This window comes from Cyprinus carpio, chromosome B16 (genome assembly GCF_018340385.1).
Source record: "Cyprinus carpio isolate SPL01 chromosome B16, ASM1834038v1, whole genome shotgun sequence".
Lineage (NCBI taxonomy): Eukaryota > Metazoa > Chordata > Actinopteri > Cypriniformes > Cyprinidae > Cyprinus > Cyprinus carpio.
The window spans coordinates 10,379,628-10,400,350 of NC_056612.1; the positions used below are offsets into that span (position 1 = coordinate 10,379,628).

At 37.8% G+C, this 20,723-nt stretch overlaps 2 protein-coding genes across 3 annotated transcripts; both read right to left on the bottom strand.

The window, feature by feature from the left end:
- Positions 1–447: 447 nt before the first annotated feature.
- LOC109070741 lies at positions 448–10,006 on the bottom strand. 2 transcript variants are annotated; one of them, XM_042740658.1, is made up of 3 exons: positions 9,746–9,894; positions 5,140–5,275; positions 448–5,042 (listed from the first exon to the last, which is right to left on the bottom strand). In XM_042740658.1, exon 3 carries the CDS (start codon positions 5,032–5,034, stop codon positions 2,395–2,397), a length of 2,640 nt encoding a protein of 879 aa, XP_042596592.1. In that variant the 5' UTR covers positions 5,035–5,042; positions 5,140–5,275; positions 9,746–9,894; the 3' UTR covers positions 448–2,394. The 2 variants fall into 2 exon arrangements, with proteins under 2 accessions (XP_042596592.1, XP_042596591.1); XM_042740657.1 differs by lacking the exon at positions 9,746–9,894 and adding an exon at positions 9,934–10,006 and having other exon boundaries at positions 448–5,275.
- Positions 10,007–10,321: 315 nt separating this feature from the next.
- Positions 10,322–19,789, bottom strand: LOC109070740 (beta-2-glycoprotein 1-like). The gene is made up of 8 exons (XM_042740659.1): positions 19,576–19,789; positions 18,079–18,225; positions 17,752–17,943; positions 12,819–12,957; positions 12,639–12,715; positions 11,604–11,783; positions 11,219–11,416; positions 10,322–11,119 (listed from the first exon to the last, which is right to left on the bottom strand). The coding sequence occupies exons 1-8, from the start codon at positions 19,772–19,774 to the stop codon at positions 11,037–11,039; spliced, it is 1,215 nt and encodes a 404-aa protein (XP_042596593.1). The 5' UTR covers positions 19,775–19,789; the 3' UTR covers positions 10,322–11,036.
- Between the last annotated feature and the right edge of the window lie 934 nt (positions 19,790–20,723).

The following is a 20,723-nucleotide window of genomic DNA, read 5'->3' on the forward strand; positions in this document are numbered from 1 at the left end:
TATTTTACGCCTATATATATATGTGTGACCCTGAAAACCAGTCATAAGGGTCAATTGTGATTTACACATTGTTTGAAAGCTGAATAAATAAGCTTTCTACTGAGGTATGGTTTGTTAGGACAATATTTGGCTGAGATACAACTATTTGAAAATCTGGAATCTGAGGGTGTAAAAAAATCGAAATATTGAGAAAATCACATTTAAAGTTTCCAAATGAAGTTCTGAGCAATGCATATTACTAATCAAAAATTTAGTTTTGATATATTTACAGTAGGAAATTTACTAAATATCTTCATGGAACATGATCTTTACTTAATATCCTAATGATTTTTGGCATAAAAGAAAAACTAATACTTTTGACCCATACAATGTATTGTTGGATACTGCTACAAATATACCTACAAATATTGCTACTTATGACTGGTTTTGTGGCAACTGTAAATATATACAAATGACATTCATTCATTCACACACTTTTACACTTTTCATAATAGCTTTAACATAAAGAAAATAAAGGGGGAAAAAGATTGCTTAGAAGCATTTGAATTTGATTCATTTTATTCAAAATCCCGTGACACAGGTTTCAGAAATTAGGCTGTTTAAATATCTGCAGTCTTGTTTTTAAATTGTGTATTAAACATATGTGTTCTGTGACAGAGCACGCCATTTCAAATATATACATTTCCACCATAAATAAATAATTCTCATTGGTGCAAGATTATTCTTAGTTAGCTAAAACACATTCTGAGCATTCATCATTAATTTGTAAGAAGGAATGGAATATTTTTAAAATCTACTGTAAAATGAGCTTAATAAAAACACTAAACCAATCTGTATATGAATGAAGTCATATGTAAACTAGTGTGCAAACCAAATTTAGTGATATCAATCAGCAGCTGGAAACACTTCCACTGCATATAGAACATGTGCTGCCGTGAGCCTAAAGCAAGGTTAATTAAGCATGAGAACCACTGGAAAACAGAAGGGCTTGACAAGCTTTAATTAGTGTGTGCAAATATTCAGATTCTTAATCAAATCTGAAATTTAACGAAAAGAACTTTAGATTAGCCCAAGGTGTCCAGTCCGTGCATGATGTTTGGTTATTTACATGGCAAATTACATAAACAGAATTAATCAGCAATGTCTGAACCTTTAAACCTTTTTTTCAAGCTGCATAACTTGGAGAACTGAATTTCAAGAAACTAATAAATTAGAAATTCAAACCTTGAAATGTTAGATCATCAAGATTAATTTGAATTGTGCAACAGCACCAGTCAATTGTATTTATGACAGTGAAAACTTATTTCAAGTAATTTACATCTCAAAGTACGTATGTGCAAATTTACTTGAAATTCTAATTCAAACTTTCTGCAATGATTTGTAACAGCTGGCTGATAAGCGATCAAGAGAAGTAAAACCTTCTTTGTCCAGATAAAAGCATATTTTCAATCTAATAATTGAAGTAGGCCCTCCCTTGACGAAGGCAAAGGGTTAATAAGCCAAATAGTTAGTTCAATATTAAATAACAAAAAAGCAGAGCATTTTAAAAGATAAATAAGAAGGTGACTATACTAAAAATAGCTATGAGGGAGAAACTGAAATTAACACAGGCCAAGATGTTTTATAATGCATAATATCTGAATATGTTCTGAAATAAAAAGCCCAGTCATGAAAAAACCCCAGATGCAATCTATTTTTTTTCTTCTGCATTTTGGAAGGAATCTGGAGAATTCTACAGAACATATGCAAACAAGACAATGTGTTAACCTGTAAACTCTACAACCAGATGATGAAGAATGCCAATAAAAAGGTGTACATGACAACATTGGAAATGCCAGGTCAGAAGATTTGTATAATGCAAGTTTGAAAGTTTAAAGAGGACAAAACCCCATACTGTCCTCTGCAGGTCAGGTGGAGTATCACAATGAAAGGAGTGGAAGATGTGTAGAAGAACTTTGAGAATGATGTATGTTCCAATTCTGTGGAGCTTCGTGGCTGCAAATTTCTTGTGGGCCTAGTCATTAATGGGCAGAGATATACTGATGCGCTAATCTAGGCAATTGCTTGACTTCAAGAGATCATAATACAAAATTATAAATAACAATAATGAGCTTCTTAGTCTTTTACAGTAACTACATCACACCCTTGAAGAATGATGCTGCATATGCGAAAAACTGAAATGAGAACAATAAATAAGGAGCAAATAAAGGTATTTCAAAGTTATTCAAGGTAAAGAATCAAAACAAATGTATTTCATCAAGAGGTCTAACTCAATAACTGAAGCTTATTAGAATGAATCTGAAGTTGAATATTGCCAAGTTCAGTCATCACCAGTAAAGGTCTCGAGAGTTAATGGAATGAAATATAGACAATAATATGCCTTCCATGTAGTTCTCATTCTCCCCCTGTGTCACTGTCAGACTCCATTTCAGGAACTGTTGAACTGTACCACTCCGCATTCTCTTCTGGCTCTCCTTGTATACCAGCAAGAGAAATCCCTCCACTTTCTGGCTTTGCCTTCATGTCCATCGCCTCCAGCTGCTGGCCTTGGTGCTTGCGCTTCGTGTGACGTCGCAGTGTGTTGCGCTCTGCAAAACGCATGTGGCATATTAAGCACTGGAAGGGTTTCTCACCGGTGTGTACTCTCTGGTGCCTCATTAGTTCCCCTGATTCACGAAAACGCCTTGGGCAAAGCTGGCACACAAAGTTTCTCTGACCTGTATGGATATGTTTGTGTCGCTCAAGATGGCTTGATCTTTTGAACGCCTTGCCACAAAGGTGACATACATGGGGTTTGCTTTGGGAGTGTGTGATGGAATGGCGCTCAAGGTCCGAAAGATAGTAGAAGACCCGCGGACAGTACTGACAGTAAAGAATGCGACGAGGGCCTAATGCTTGGTTCTTTGGGTCACTGATTAGAATTCCGGGTGATTCAGGACGAATGGGTGATGTAGAAGAGGTGGTATCTAATGAGTCTGTTTGGTCTACCGAGGTAGACTCAGTCTCACCATCACAGTTTACCTCTGTCTCCTTATTTTTACTTTCATGGACTATGGCAGAGGAATCAGGCTTGGTGGCCTCAGAACATGGAGTAGTGACCGAATGTGTCTCAGGCTGGTTTTCTTGTTTCTTCTCCACAGACACAGCCAATCTGAGAAGGGCTTCCCGAAAGGAAGTGGGCACTGGTGTGTCGGAGTAGGCATCAGTGCTGAATTGCTTGGTTGGACTTGTAGAGGTCACTGTGGAAGTGCTAGAGGAAGCAGCTGATGAGGTAGGGCTAGCAGGAAGATTAGAAAGGTTATTCAGTCCTGAGATGTCTGTAGCTGTGGCAGAGGAAACTGTGCTGAGTGACGGGCGTGAACTTAATGTAGATCCCAAATCAAGTGGACAATTTGCTATGGGAAGTGCAGCAGTGGAAGAAGAGGAAATTTGAGATAACTGCCCAGGCGAAGACGAACTCTGAGTTGAGGACACCTGAGGAGATGACAAAACTAGGAACATGGGGGAGGACTGAGTGTTCTGACTAAGAGGAACTGGTAAGGAAAGGGTAATTAGCCCTGGGTTAGCTTTAGAGGCCGGTGAGGAAAGAGACTGAAGCTGAGATGGAGAAAGAAGAAGAATGGGAGTGTTTGACCCAGTAGTATTAGCCACAATCTGAATGGGTACTGATGCCAAGTCAGATATGGCAGGTATGATGGAGGGTTTATCAAGAGGAGATTTGGGCTCCTGGTTTGGGGCAACTTGTGAGGTTTCCACTGAGACATGCCCTATAGACATATTTGGACACAGTGAATTGGGTAGTGTCTGTAGTCTAGAGTCTGCAATATCCTGTACATCAGCAATGAATGAGGGCTTATCTTCAGCTTGTCCTGGGCTTAGATCTGTTTGTTTAGAGAGGTCCTCTGCATGTATATTATCAATTTGCGGAACTTTTTGTCCATCTGCGGTAAGTGTGTAAGGAATGCCCTGGTCATCTATAAGTAGTGTATCCATCGGATCTGGGGTTATGATGTTGGGATACGATGTAGTTGGCATGGCTTCAAGCGAAGAAGAGGAAAGATGTCCATCCCAATGCTGAGGCAGATATGTATGAGCGTCACTTACTGATGAAATGCAGCAAATTTCATTGTCATCCTCCTGCTCCACTTCTACATGTTGAGGCTCCTCCTCGATTTCATCAACTTCCATATGAAGTGAACCTTCATATTCAGGGTCTACAACCCATTCACACTTCCTTTCCTTATTTTGGTCTTTCTTTTTTGGTAGGCTTAAATCTAACACCATGTCTTCTTCATATTGTCCCAAAGAACTTGTCACTGCCATGTTACTTCCGATATCAAGTCTCTCCTCTCTTACATTACATAAAATTTGTGTTTTATAATCTTCAATGCAGCCTTTGTTATATTCAAATTTTTCTTTGTTTGCATTTAGGTCCATCCTAAGTTTACTCCCTCTTGTATGTGCCACATGAACAACCTGTGTTTTATTCTCAATACATGACTCCTTGCTTGTGTGATTGCCTCCACCAGGTGACAGTAGTGTGTCATTATGAAAACCTTTATTTAAAATAGATTGTCTTTGAACCTTAATCTCTAGTAAATCACTGGATGAGATGTTGGCAATGTTTGTAGCTTTGGTTGTTACCTCACAAGCTTCTGTCGTAGCATTATCAGACTCTATCTTGGGTATCAGCTGCATGTTTGTTGGTAGACTCCTTGTGTTCTCATGAAAAGGGGCCAATTTATCTTCAACAGTCTGGTTTTCAAAAAGACTCATCTGGTCTGAGTCTGATTCATTTTTTGGCGATTTCTGCTTGCTGTAATCCTTTATAAATTCTGTCTGATCTTGTGGTGGAACAAGAAACACATCTGGGGTCGCTTTATCCTTAGACTCTGTCCTCAATGAGAGTCCCTCATCTGATAACTCACTCTCCTGACCCACAGACATTTGGCTTTCTTTGGTGGCAGTAAGATCAGTCCATTTAATATGTGGAATGGTCTCACTTATCCTGTCCAATGTTTGTTGTTTGCGCATAGCAACTTCTGTACATTAAGCAGTAGAGAAGAAATCTTATTGTTCAGTACTCACAAAGTAAGTCTGTTCATTATAACCTGAGAGAACATTGAAATATTGCCTGACAGTGCCACACAATCTTGCATAATCCATGTAATGGCACCATTGCCAGTTCCTTTCCCATCTGATGTAACTGCTGATTTTCACCCATGTCTCTGCTACTGCCATCAGTCAGGACCTTCTACTCATCTAAGGCATCAATCTAAAACAAACAAGCAAACAAAAAACATAAGACAAAAAACAAGATTCTACATTCTGTAAAGAAATAACAGAACTCAAGTTACAAAGACAAATCTCAAATAATGTATTAAGGTAACAATCCTTTATAAAATATTAGTGCTGTCAAAATGTACAAATTAATTGCAACTTTTACTAAAAATCACCTTTTTGAAGTTACAGCCACTTTGTATATTCTTAATAAATTATTACTAACATTTAATATTTAATACATATTCAATATTTAATACTGCAACATTATTTCAGTAATATTGTTATAGGTGTGTATTTACATATAAAAAGACAGTATCATATAGTACATAAAAATGGATGCTGAGGAAGTTTTGATGTGACTTGGAAAACAACTGTACAATAATTTGTTCATTTTCTGAACTAAGGGGGTTTGTTTATAAGTATTTATGAAGTACTTCTATTCACAAGCATAACAAACAAAATCATAACAGATATTGCAGTTAAACAGAACAAACAGAGGAGGCAATATGGGGTTGATAAAAAAAAAAGTGTAATTATATTTCATCTAGGGAGCAGTAATACAAAAAAACCCATTTTCCTCTTTCTTAACAACATGATTAAGTTTCAGGTTATTTTCATTTAATATTAATGCCCACTAAAAACATACATTCAACAGCAGAATCTGATGACATCCATGAGCAACGCTTCACAGGGAAAAAAAAAAAAAACAATACAAAAACACAACCTTTTTGATCACTTATTTTATAAGCCTTTAAAGGGGTCCTATTATGCTCTTTTACAAAGTCTTGGTTTTGTTTTGAGGGCGTACTAGAACAGGCTCTTATTCTAGGTTGTTCGAAAAACACATTATTTTTCACATATTTTACATTATTACAGCACCTCTCTCCCCAGTCTGGCATGAACGACTCGAATAGTTCCTGTATCAAATGAAGGCCCGCCTTCTAAAATACAAAATGTGCTATGATTGGTTAGCTGGACCAGTGTGTGTTGTGACTGGCTCCACTCGGCAACTGGTCAGGAAATGTCATGCCCCTTACCATAGCCACCAGTGAGCTTCGGTGTAAATACTGCATCAAAATCTAATCGATTTGAGCGCGATTTAAACCCGGATGATTGTAACCACTCTAAGTCCGTCTGCCTTGTTAAAGCTAGCGAGTCTCCAGCATAGTGATAACACTCGTTGCCTTCTCTAGTGCAGCTCAACCAGGTCTATTCCCATTCGTCGGTATTTGTGATATAACAAATCCCAGAAAATCTGCGTTGTAGTTCAAACGAGTCGTTCGTTGTAGTTTTTGAAAAGTGATTTCTGTTAAATAAACTATGCCCTTTTGAAGTGGACTTTGAGCTTTGTAACTTTGGAGATCTTTTTTATCCTCAAAACAGCAACATTACAGACTAACTAAAGTTGAAAAAATTAAAAAGCATAATAGGACCCCTTTAAATTTTTTTTCTTTTTTTTATATTACTGACATACTGTCAGAAGTATTATAATATATTTAAATTCTTCATACACTATTAGAGAAATTAACTTTTTACTAATTGCTTCAATACATTACTTTCTCAGGCTCATTCTGAGTACAAATACATTATCAGCTTTCTCTACAGTCATGTCCAAAAGTTTTGGCAGTGACATAAATTGTGTTTTGAAAAAGTTTGCTGCTTTAGTATTTGCAGATTATTTTTCCACGTTTCTATGGTATACTGAAATTTTTTTTAAAGGCGTTTATTGGCAAAAAAATATAACGAGTCAATATTTACAGTGTTGACCCTTGTTCTTCATTACCTCTACAATTTGATCTGGCATGCTGGATATTAGCTTCTGGGCCAAATCCTGACTGATGGCGATCCATTCTTGCCTTATTAGTTCTCGGAGTTGATCACTATTTGTGGGCTTCTGCTTGTCCACTCGCCTTTTGAGGACTGACCACAGGTTCTCTATGTGATTGAGATCTAGGGAGTTGCCTGGCCACAGATCCAAAATTTCAATGTAATGATCTTCGAGCCACTTCTTTATCACTCTTGCTTTGTGACATGGTGCTCCATCATGCTGGAAAATGCATGGTTCATCACCAAATTGCTCATGGATCGTTGGAAGAAGTCACTCTTGCAGGACGTTTTGATACTATTTTTTATTCATGGCAGTGTTTTGGGGCAGAATTATGAGAGCCCACTCCCTTGGTTGAAAAGCAACCCCACACATGGATGGTCTCACTGCTGGCACAACACAGGACTCATGATAGCATTCACCTTTTCTTCTCTGAACAATTGATTTTCCAGATGTCCCAAACAGTCAGAAGGGAGCTTCATCAGAGAAAATAACACTTTGCACCAGTCTTCTGCTGTCCAATACTTGTACTTCCTGCAGAATTTCAGTCTGTCCTTGACATTTTTCTAGAAGAGAAGTGGCTTCTTTGGTGCCCTTCTTGACACCAGTCTTCGGCTCACTGTGCTTGCAGATGCTCTCACACCAACCTGCTGCCATTCCTGAGCAAGCTCTGCACTGCTGGTGACACGATTCTGTAGCTGACTCCCCAGGAGACCGTCCTGGCGCTTGCTGGACACTCTGGGATGTCCTGAAGACTTCTTCACTGCAGTCAAAACTCTCTCTCTGAAGTTCTTGATGATCCAGTAAATCAGGGATAGGCAACTCCGGTCCTGGAGGGCCACTATCCTGCAGAGTTTAGCTTCAGCCCTCATAAAAACATTACTGTCTGTATCTATCTAGTAATCCCGAAAACAATGATTGCCTTGTTCAGGTGTGTTTAATTAGGGTTGGAGCTAAACTCTGCAGGACAGTGGCCCTCCAGGACCGGAGTTGCCTATCCCTGCACTAAATGGTTCTTTCAGGTGCAGTATTCTTTGTAGCAATTTCCTTGCATGTGAAGCCATTTGATGCAAAGCGATGATGGCTGCAAGTGTTTCTTTGGAGGTAAGCATTGCTAACAAGAACACAATGATTGGAAGTGCTTCTTCCCTCCATCAGTCTGCTCTTACAATCTATTTAGTGTGATAGTGACTTTACCTGACTAGTACTCATTCACACTTTCACATGTACTGCTGATATGATTAGTCAATTAATGTTAGCTGGTCATTTTGTGGCAGGATAAAAAAAAAAAAAAAACAGTGATTTTTTTTTTTCTTTTTGTGAAAAAGTTCATTTTTTATTTATTATTATTATTCATTTTTTTGGCCAATGAAGCTTTTAGAAATTATTTAAAATGCATCTGTTCACTCTACACAATAATCTACAAACAATGTAAATGAACACCACAACAGCTTTAGCAGCACACTCTGCAAAACACAACATTTATGTCACTGCCAAAACTTTTGGCCACGACTGTAGATGCATTGTTTTGGTCTGATAGATCAACAAAACTACTCTTGATATATTTTTAAACCTTAGAACACACTTTAGAGGAGTCTGGCGGATACTCCTTGAGGCACCCCAACACTGCACGTTTTGCATGTCTCCTTAATCAAACACACCCGATTCAGGTCATCAGCTGATTAGTAGAGACTCCAAGACCTTTAACTGGTGTGTCAGAGAAAGAAAACATGCAAAATGTGCCTCCAGGACCAGGGTTGGGAACCGGAGCTCTATGTGATAACAACCTAAATTTTTTGACAATAAATCAAAACAATAAAGCATTTTATATTTTATAAACAGAATTATTATATTTCATAATGGCATGTGTTTTTATAAACAGTATATTTAACCCAAAAAACCCACCAACACTTTATTATTAATTTTAAATTAATGCAACAATATAATTTGCAATTTGTTTTTAAAGATATTACTTTTTTTTTTGTTCATAAACAAAATCTAATTGTGTTTAGAAGTGAAGAAGTAATTACATTTATCTACATAAAAACACTAAAACAGAACAGTTCTTTGGGACTGAAAAGCTTGATAGGATGCCAACACAAATCAATAGTTAATTACATTACTAAAGAAGATTTTTACAATTCTGACCTATAATTCCACCAATATGTGTCTGTGTAATATTTGCAAAAGTACACAAATGCCATGCAGTTAGCAGGAATGCAACGCAGTGAGCTTGAACGGCGCGCTGTCATGGCAGCAGGTCCACTCCTCCTACCCGTGGTTTTCATCACAAATTAACTGTCAACGCGCATGGCTCAAGGTTTGACACCAATGCCTTTGTCCGTACACTCAGCCATGCAGCACTGTGGGAGAGTTAGAGATCAACACGGGTACATTCGACGCCATTACGCGCCGGAGGACCGTTTAAAGAAGAAAAATATCAAACCAAACATCGCGTGTGATGTCTGTGGGGTCCAGACAGCGAGTCGAACCCGTGCCATTACATGTCCAAAAGTATCTGTCTGAAGGATATACCCTCCCCATAACCTGTGTAATGCAAATACACTTGAATTATTCACATATTTTGGTCAAAACACTGACTGCGCTCGAACCTGCGACCAGCCATTTTATGCGTACCGAGGGTTCGAGCCGGTGACAGCGCTCAGACACACTGCTGCCTTGGAAACCCTATTTCAAACTTTCTAAGACATCCAATGCTCTTGAACTGCTACTAACAAGAACTCACATTTCTTCCCAAACGCGTACAACCACTCGCGCACATCGCCTCTTTATAACTGAAATATTGAATATAAAACTGTTCTCACCCCACGAGTCAGCTCGCGCAGGCACTGACTGGCCCGACCCTGAGATACTTCCGGAAGACCAAATATGAATGAATGACTGGGCGGAGAGGTTGAGCGTGAGCAGAAAGGGGAGGGGGGTGTCGTGGTGTTGCAGTTTTCTGCGTCCGACCTGGACATGCTTTAGGATTGAAATTTTATATAACTTCAATTGTGCTTTTGCTAATATGTTCGCTTTATTTTCATGATAATTACACATTTAGTAAAATCGTGGCACATTATTCAAAATAAGAAATTATTTAGAATCCAACAATTATATCATTATTAACTTAATATAAAGGCTATAAGTGTTACCAAAATCATGTATACAGTCTAACCAGCTAAAATAAAACCATTGTTTTAAATGACAACAAACACTCCAGTTTCTTTATTGAAGAATCATGATATTACAAGAAGAAAAAAACATTTAAAGATGATTCACTGTGAAGTTTGCACAAATGCAAAACTGAATCTGTATAACAGCAATGATTAAGCAAGGCTTTAGGCTATAATATTCCCAAGTCTTATTTATGTAATCCAATCCAATCGAGCAGTCCAGTCAAAAATCAGTTAACTCTAAACATATCATTAAACTGCTTTTGGAATACGGAGAGCATCTGTACACGGCATGATTTCTGAGTTCAGCTTTAGCCTGTGTGTTCTTGGTAGTGGGTTTGACAAACATATCAGGTAGCAGAAAATCACTTTTTTACAAAGAAATAAAATATTATATCAAGATAAAGACTAACGCTACCTCAAAAATCAGTTTTACACTTTGTATGACAATAAAATAGATGAGAGCAGCTTATAGCAACCATAACCTCAAGCAAGTATGAGGGTGTTTGCATATATAAAATATGACACAAATTCTGTTTAAGGTAACTTTGTCAATGCAACATACAACAAAGAAAAGAGAAGAGTTAAATGAGGCATAACTGTGAGATCCTACTGAGATCCGTCCCAAAACAAATTTAGTTGGCACGTTAATAATACAGTTTACGCTGATCCAGACTCCAGGTCATGGTGTCAGAGTGAAGAGAGAGCTGTGTGTGCCCACATGCAAAATGTGTTGTCAAAAATTTATGAGTTCACTGAAGGTCAGCAGGATCACATGGATCAATCTCTGAAACCAGCCGATGAGGAAAGAGCTTGAACTGCAGCCAGGTGGGGTCTTAAGAGAAAAGAGGGAGACGAGGGTGATGCAGGGATATTTTTAAGTGTAATGTACAATTATTATATTATGTGCATTAATGTGGTGTGAATTATGTACCAAGATAGCAGCTAGGTTGCTTGAGCTGTCCATCTACGCAGACCTCTGTGGCAGGGAAGCTGCACAGTTTTTCTGGATGTTTACAGAAAAATGTCACATTCTCTCCATGAGCAACCACCCCACCCGTCAGATCATATGGCCAAAGCTTTACTCCTCCCACGATCACCCTGCTGCGTTGAGCTGGGACTGGACAGTGGGCTGATCAGAAGAGGGGGAAGAATGATGAAGAGAATGATGCTATTTGCCTTGACAAAAAGGAGGTTTATGATTCACGGCTGGAAACCAAAACATTCCAAACCTTATATTTATGCACATTAAATTTTCAATGCGAATGTTCAGCACAGTCATGATGACTTTGCATTGTTTTGTTAAGAGCTTTATTTACCCCGACAGGCAGGCTCTGCACTCCATGTCCCATTAGATAAACAAGTCACTTGATTTGGACCATCCAGCAAGAAGTTCTTTTTGCAGAGGTAATAGATTGTATCACCAACATCATATTCAGTTCTCTGGACAGCCACCAGATGTCCACGTTCAACCTCCATAGGAGGAGGACAAACCACACCTGATATCATACATAAGCACACACTTAAACTTACATGTAAATACACTGCAGAATTAAAAATGAAACCTTAAAAACCTTATAAATTCTAATAGTGTGAAAACCCTGTAAAAGAATATTCCTGGGCTCAATCAACACCACTTTAGTGGCAAATAATGTTAATCTTAATGTTTTAAAAGCCGAAAGTTTTTTTTTATCATTTTATTTTTTACATTGGGGGCTAGGTTTTCATAGCAACCAAGTTGCAAAAATTGAATATAACTTTACCCTGAAAATAGGGGATAGTAATGATAGGGGGTAGTAAGGGATAGTTCACCCAAAAGTAAATTACTGTAAAAAAAAAAAACAGTTGACGGTAGCCATTGACTTCCATAGTATTGAAAAAAATACCATGGAACTCAATAGCTACCATCGTCGGTTACAGAATAAATTGAGGGTGAGCAAATGATGACAGAATTCTCATTTTCAGGTGAACTATTAATGTGTATTGAACCCCAACAATCCTAGGTTGATCCAACAGGGGGCAGCATTGCACCAGCATATATTAGTCAAACCCGCATCGGATGCAATAGCGCTGCACACTCACAAATTCATTTACATAGTGCCCTATCCACCTACTCACAAACCCACACAGTCTTCATTGCTCTTCTCTCTCCCGCTGTCCCTCTCATCTCTCTCTCATTACTTTGGTGTGCAAGAGCAGGCAAACTGAGATCTCTTTAGCAGTTTAGATTAACATTTTCTACTTAAGCACATTCTAATACACCTGCTATTTCCTTTTAGCAAGATCTATGTCTCAGTCATTGCCATGTTGAAGAGTGCATACACTCACACACACGAACACATGCACACACTCACGGCGACAGATTGGGTGAGGGTATTGCCACGTCTGGTTCTCATGACAGATATTCTCACTATTTCCAATCAGCACAGATCTGCATGAGAAAGAAGACAAGGTGTGTAGATTAAATAAGCATGATAAAACTAGATCTTCTGTTTATATCAGTCACAGTTCTCTCTCTTTCTCATAAGTCTCACCCAGCTGCACATTGGTACTGGATGGTGGATCCCACGATGGCACTGCCCTGCACAGAGAGCAGATCATCATCATCAGGCAAAGAACAGGACACCTCAGGCACCAGAACCGGCTCTGCTGCAAAACCTCCTCCTGGGGAGGCTGGTGGAAAAAATCAAAATAGCATATTTATCTCTTGAGTTGACTATGCCTTAAAATGCTTGGTTGCAACACATGTTCAAAGTTTTTAGAATTGTACCCTTATTCATGTTTCTTATTGTTTTAGAAAAACCTTTTCAATTTAAACTTTCAATTTAATTATCTAAATATTTAGGCTAGTGAAAATCAATCAAAGAGGATAAAATGAATAATTTCTTGACACCTTGTGTACACATCTTAGTCATTTAAAAAAAGGATATTGCAATAGACTTGACCTTGACACACAGTCATGAGGGTCCGCAGCGGTCCTCTTTATGATATCATTTCTACTAGTAAATCATTCAGTATTTTTCTGAATTTATTTTATTTTATGATATATAAAACATTAAAGGAGCTGCTATGGGGACACAGTGAAGGAAAAATATAAGTTGGGAAGAAAAAATATGTTACAATGTTTCTGCAAAATTTTTGCACTTCCCTGGGAATTTGCGTACACATGGTAATTTTTTTGAGCAATAAAAATATTAATATAGAAATCACAAGTACATTCAAGTCATTGCACTGCATTTTTGTGTATTTCTGAATAAATATCTAAAAAACTAGTGTCATGTTAAAATTGGTCACATGGGAGGATAGTGACTCTTAAAAAGTTTAAACATTGAAGAGCCTGGACATTGTTAATTGTTATTTCTTTCTAAATATCAGAGAATATAGGAATGTTCACAAAACAATTAGAACAATAATAACACAGAGAAACATTATTGATGGAATCACTTTCAGAATGTGATGGATGATAAAAACAGCCAGTCAGATTCCACTAGACTTTAAAGAGCTTGAGCATTTAAAGCAGCAGACGACAAAACTGCAGGATGCACTTAAAATCAACAGAATGTTGTTATCCCTTGGTGTGGACAAAAATATAGTTATCTTTAGTTATCGTTATTGGTGTGAACGGGCCTTAAGAGCAGAGATATTACAGCAAAAAGCCCTCCATTATTCAGCCTCCCGGGCTTTTGGTTCATGGTCGTGATAGGAATTCAAATAGATGACCCTGTGGATATTGGCTGGAGCTTTTATCCACTATACATTAGATGAGGTAGTGTGAGCACAAATACATGACAGGGTGAATGGACAGATGGATATGTAGGGCTGACAAATGGATTCACAGGTCAACGTGTGGCTGAGCGGGTACCCAGATGATGGATGGACAGAATGTGCAGCTACATTTTGAGTTTTATCAGAAAAAAATCCATCTGGAACAAGCTGTTCTCACATTCCCTCTTGAGCAGTTGACTCATGCAGTTATGTATCAAATCTCTCCCCCTTTTGTGAGGATGACTGATTAATGAAGGGGGAGGAAATCACACAGTCAACATGCACACACACCAAACTTCCATTGTACATCAATTCAGCTTTGAATTTGCTTGAACTTTGTGTGTGAATCCGGCGTATCTAAATGCCTGTCTCTGCTTGTTAAATATTCTATGTCACTGATCTGCCGATAATAGAGTACTGCAGGACGGTTCTCACAGACCCCAAACGCCCACACCTCGGCTCTTTTGACAGCTCATTCCTAGAAATACTTCTCATGTTACTCCAGGAAATGTGTGTGTGAATGTATGCATGTGTTACAGAGGGGGTGATACTGGGAATGCTGCAGCCTGGAGCTCTGCCGATTCACGCCTCCTCTTCACAGAGCTGGAGTCTAAAGACTAAAACCTCATAGCCCAGAAACAAGCGGTGACCCAGGTCCACAAGCTCTAAGCTTTTATTACTCATCTAACCAAAAAATTGCATTATTATGCAGACACTGACACATATTTCTAATTTTTTCCTGCATTCATGGTCGGTTGCACTCAATATCACCATCATAATATTGCTGCTTTGAAGGCTTTCTTCCTGAATTGCATAATATTGACATTAACTGAATGGTTTACGAACGAGATGAGGGCAACCTGAACCAAAAGGACTGATGTTTTCATGTCATGTTCCATTTGTAATATGTATTTATGCAATATCAGATTTTTAAATGTTACAGACCCAGGGACCCCCATCTCGACTCACAGACCTTAAATATAGAAACCAATTACACTTTATAGTAATGTTCACTCATATACTCATAAAAAAAAATTGCCTTGTATAATTCTTAACAGTTAAGCCATTTTTATGTTTATAATATTTATTTATTTTGTATCTGTTCTAGGACTAGCTGCAAGAACTTCTGCAGACCCCTGGTTGAAAATATAGCCATAGTAGAATGGTTTTAGGTTTTATGGTTATTTTGGAAACAATCTATGTTCTAATGTTTTAAAGAACCCAGGAGGGCATCTTTTTCCTCTGCTATAGTTTATACCAATACAGACCTACAATCCAATATCAAGAAGTTTTTTCTGATCTCCAAAGTAACATATAGCGAGTTCATATCCCTTTATTAAGAAAAATGGCTTTAAAGGGTTACTCCACCGCAAAATGAAAATTTTGTCATTAACACTTACCCCCATGTCATTCCAAACCCATAAAAGCTTAGTTTGTCTTCAGAACATAATTGAAGATATTTTGGATGAAAACCGGGAGGCTTGAGACTGTCCCATAGACTGCCAAATAAATAACACTGTTAATAAAAAGTATTCTCATCGCTTCATAACGTTACAGTTGAATCGCTGATGGCAGATAGACTATTCTGACGATGCCTGGACCTTGACACTGTTATTTATTTGGCAGTCTATGGGACAGTCTCAAGCCTACCTGGTTTTCATCCAAAATATCTTAAATTGTGTTCCGAAGACAAACTTAGCTTTTACAGGTTTGGAGCGACATGGGTGAATAATGACAAAATTTTCATTTTGAATGAGAAAATGAAAATTCTGTTGTTAATTACTCATCCTCATGTTGTCCCAAACCTGTAAGACCTTGGTTCATCTTCGGAACACAAATTAAGATATTTTTGATGAAATCCAAGAGCTTTCTGACCCTGCATAGACAGCAACACAACTACCAAGGTCAAGGCCCAGAAAGGTAGTAAGGACATTGTTAAAATAGTCCATGCAACATCAGTGGTTCATCCATAATTTTATGAAGCTACGAGAATACTTTTTGAGTGCAAAAAAAAAAAAAAAATGAATTTATTCAACATCTTTGTTTTTGATGCACGTTCACGAGCGTACCACGGTGCATGTGTGTGCATGCCTCTGATTGTAAACAAGCTGCGTCGAAGTCTAACACAGAAGAGAGAAATTTTTAAATAAATTTATTGTTTTTGTTTGCTTTGCACACAAAAAGTATTCTCATAGTTTCATAAAATTACAGATGAACCACTAAAGTGAAAAAAAAAGTGAAAGTGATGTGACATACAGCCAAGTATGGTGACTCATACTCAGAATTCGTGCTCTGTATTTAGATCAGAAAGGTCTTGGATTTCATCAAAAATATCTTAATTTGTGTTCTGAAGATGAATGAAGGTCTTATGGGTTTGAAACAACATGGGTGAGTAATTAATGACAGAATTTTCATTTTCTCAAATACACGTTGGACACAATTATTGGCACCCCTAGAAATTCTTATGAGTAAAATATCTCAGAAGTATATTCCCATTCATATTCACAATTCTGAGCACTCCAGGGTGATTATGAACATGAAATTATCCATCCAAGGCATCCTGTTTCACAGAAATATAAATTTGAGGGAAAACAAAGCCCAAATTCCCATAATAATCCATCACAATGAGAAAACCCAAAGAATATATTTCTGATGTGCAGCACAAGATAATTCAGCTTCACAAATTAGTGAAGTGGCTTTTAAGAAAAGAGCCAGAGCAGTGAAAATTCCCATTTCCACCATCAGGGCAATAATTAAGAATTTTCAATCAACAGAAAATGTTATAAATCTGCCTGGAAGAGGATGTGTCTCTATATCGTCCCAATGCACAGCGAGAAGTAGAGTTCGAGTGGCTAAAGACTCTCCAAGGACCACAGCTGGAGAATTGCAGAAAAAGTCAGAAAACCTTAAAAATAAATTGTCAAACAGCACCTACATCACCACATGTTTTTGGGAGGGTTTCAAGAAAAATTCTCCTCGCTCATCCAAAAACAAACTCCAGCATATTCAGTTATCAGACACGACTGGAACTTTAAATGGGACTGGCTTCTTTGGTCAGATGAAACTAAAAAATTAGCTTTTTAGCAGCAAACACTAAAGATGGGTTTGGTGCACACAGGGATAAAAAGTACCAACGTGGAGCTGGGAATCTAAAGGGTCTGAAGTGATTCTGGATGAAGGAACGGTCTCTGATCTCTTGTCAGGTGTTCTCTAACCTCATCAGGCATTATAGGAGAACATTTAGAGCTGTTAAACTGGCAAATGGAGGTTTTAAAAAGTATTGAATAAACGGGTGCCGTTAATTGTGGCCAATGTGTATTAGAGAAAAACATTTATTTCATAATAATATTTCCCCCCATTTTAATTTCTTATTATCCAATGAAAAGTTAGATTTTTGTGAATTTCTTTAAATAAAAGATCAAAAGGATTAACAATGTAGATTAATTTTCACAGCTTTCTTTGTCATATTTACCAAGGGTGCCAATATTTTTGGCCATGACTATATATATATATATATATATATATATATATATATATATATATATATATATATATATATATAATCATATATATATAGCCTATATACCAAAGACAGAACGACTGAGCAATAGAATAACAGATAGACAGACTGATAGATTATAGGTAAGTAACAAGTACTGAAGAAAACAATGCATAACAGTTTAAATATTTTCTCCTTGCTACCTGTACAAACAGGCTCATCTCCACTCCACTGCCGGTCACCTTGGCAACGGCGTATTGTAGTATCCAGCCTGTTATGCATGGTGAACCCAGGCTTACAGCGAACCTCAAGCAGAGCAGAGAAGGAGGGTGAAGGGGAAAGGAGAGCTACATCAAAATTCTTTCCAGGTGGGAGAGGCCATGGACATGTACGACCTGTTCACACAGAACAATCACAAAAAAACTGGGAGCACTGCCTTATATTATAGATTTAGTCATTGTTTTGATTTATTTGCTTTTTAAGTTTTGTTATAATGTGTTTAGAAGCATCACGAGGATTCAAGCTCTGACCTGGGGCCACACAGCTGAGTCCACACTGGCCGTCACAGAGACACTGACGTTTGTTTCCACAGTCTTTATCTTGCTGACACTTTTTTGGGCACACTTGTCTTCTCTCGTTACCCAGTATCCTCTCTGGACACTGTTCTGTTGTGTCCACTCAAGATAGGCATGCACAGAAACATTAAAATGTGAAGAAATGCGCAGATCAGTTTCACATACAAGCGGGCTGACATACATACACTACCAGTCAAAAGTCTTTTTTAAATGAAAGAAATCTCTTATGCTCACCAAAGCAGTAAAAATACAGTACAATTTACAATGAAATAAAATAATGGTTAAAATGTAATTTATTCCTGTGGTGGCAAAGCCAAATTTTCAGCAGCCATTACTGCAGTATTAAGTATCACTTGATCTTTCTTTTAATTTGTAACAATACTACACAATATCACTGTTTTTACTGTATTTTTTAAATCAAATTAATGCAGCTTTGGTGAGCATACAGTATCTTACGAAAACATTTTAAAAATTTGAATGCCCAGTAGTGTACATGCAAGAAATGCTTTAAATACAATGCATTTTGTCTGTCTAACTATTTAATCTGTGCCATAAAATAGCAGGCTGTTAAATGTCTGGCTGTCTGCCCAAGACACTGTTCTCTGAACTGAACCAGGTGTTTAACACAATTTATCCACACAAACCAGACAGTGATAAATGTAGCCCTCCCATAAACAGGATGTAACATTTAAATGTTACAAGCTCATAAAAGAACAGAATGTTGGTAGTAGAATGAAAGAGCTTAACACAATTATGCATTTCTGATTATGCAATGATTTTGAACTGAAACAGAAGATGATACACTGCATATGTACAGTATGTGTGTGTGTTCCAAATTTCATGGAAAACTAGCTCTAAGAAATAGATTCTCAAGGCAATATGTGAATGAGATGGGATTGTAGTAGTAAATTACAAAATCACACATCGGGCATAGATTTTAAATGGGACAGTTTACTCAAAAATGACAATTCTGTCATCATTTTTGCACCTTCATTTTTTTTTTTTTTAAATAGTTCCTACAATGAAAGTCCAAAACTGTTTTGGACCCAACTGACTTTTACTGTATGGGCAAAACAAAAAACAGTTTTCAAAGGACCTGTTTTCAGCAGAAAAAAAGAACGTCATACAGGTTTGGAGCAACATGAAGTTAGGTAAAAAATGACTTGTTTTTTTAAGAAAATGAAATGGAGACCTTAATGCATTTTTAAATAAATACAAATGATCATAGTTTCTTTACACACACACACACACACACAAAAAAAAAAAAATAATCATTCATAAATACTGAGCCTCCGTATATTTAACTCGTCCAACAAGGTAAATATCCATCATATATGATCTCTCATTCATTCATTATTCATTATCACATCATTAAAAAAAATGTTGTACTTGGAAAGCTACCCATAATCCTTTCATTTTCTCTCAGTCACCCACGCACACAAACGCGCTCACCTGATGCTGCAGACAGGCTGCTGAGGGCCCACACACACAGAAGAGACACAAGCAGAGATCGCTCCATCTTTCCCTGACATTCACTGCAGAGGTTTTGAAAGAGGTAGCGAGACAGGAGAGGGGATATAAAGATGGGGGTGAGCTGGAGGAGGGGGTTTTGTGGGTGTGATGGCGAGGGAGGAGTGGAGTCGGTGTACATGCATGAACACACACATCTGGATCGTATTGAGTGTTTTGAATGCTGGGTAGAATTCCTCAGAAAAAAAGACCTTTCACCCAATTCCACTGATGCCAAATGAGCGCAAACACTCACCCCCACATCAAATGACAGGCCTCATGGATACACTCTTCTCCACATACACACGCACCGTGCCAAGCTGAATACTGTAGCAAAGTGACCCGCCTGATACAGACTCTTCTCAACACACCAGTTAAACTCAGCATCCAAAGACAGCAAGGAACCTGCTTCCTCTAGCAACAGTAAACACACACTTTGACAGATAAACGCGATGGCACTTCCACACAGAGCAACCAGCTAAAACAACAAACAATCACATTCAAGTTAAGTTCACTGATTAATTTCTAAATCTCACTCTTCTGGTGAATGTCACACTCAGTGAGAGAAACATACCTCTTTATCTCACCACATCTCTTGTTTTTATACTATTGTTTATACTTTTGATCTTTCATTCAAAAAAAATCACAAAATTCTAACCTATCATTGAAATAAAACAATTGAAAGTGGGGGGAAATCTCATAGTGAAATAAATGCTTTCTCTAGTTCATATTGGCCACAATTATTGGCACCCAATTATTACAACGTGCTTTTCCCAAGATAACTCTGAGTTTTCTCCTATAATGACTGTAGAGTTTGGAGAACACCTGATGAGAGATCAGAGACCATTCCCTCATCCAGACTCTCTCCAGATCCTTCAGATTCACAGCTCCATGTTGGTGCTTCTCCTCTTCAGTTCACCCCACTCATTTTCTACAGGGTTCAGGACAGAGGACTGGGACAGCCATGGCAGAAGATAAATTTTCTGCTCAGTGACACATTTTTGTGTTGATTTTGATGTTTGTTTGGATTATTGTCCTGATAGAAGATCCAACCACAGCCCGTTATAAGTTTTCTAACAGAGGCAGTCAGG

Coding starts and splice junctions, on each gene's coding strand:
- LOC109070741 (XM_042740657.1), bottom strand. CDS start 5,034: ATGCGCAAACAACAAACATTGGACAGGATAAGTGAGACCATTCCACAT.
- LOC109070740 (XM_042740659.1), bottom strand. CDS start 19,774: ATGTACACCGACTCCACTCCTCCCTCGCCATCACACCCACAAAACCCC. Junction 17,944..18,078: donor ACTCAGCTGTGTGGCCCCAG/GTCAGAGCTTGA, acceptor CTGTGTGAACAG/GTCGTACATGTCCATGGCCT. Junction 11,784..12,638: donor CCCTCACCCAATCTGTCGCC/GTGAGTGTGTGC, acceptor GTATGATATCAG/GTGTGGTTTGTCCTCCTCCT.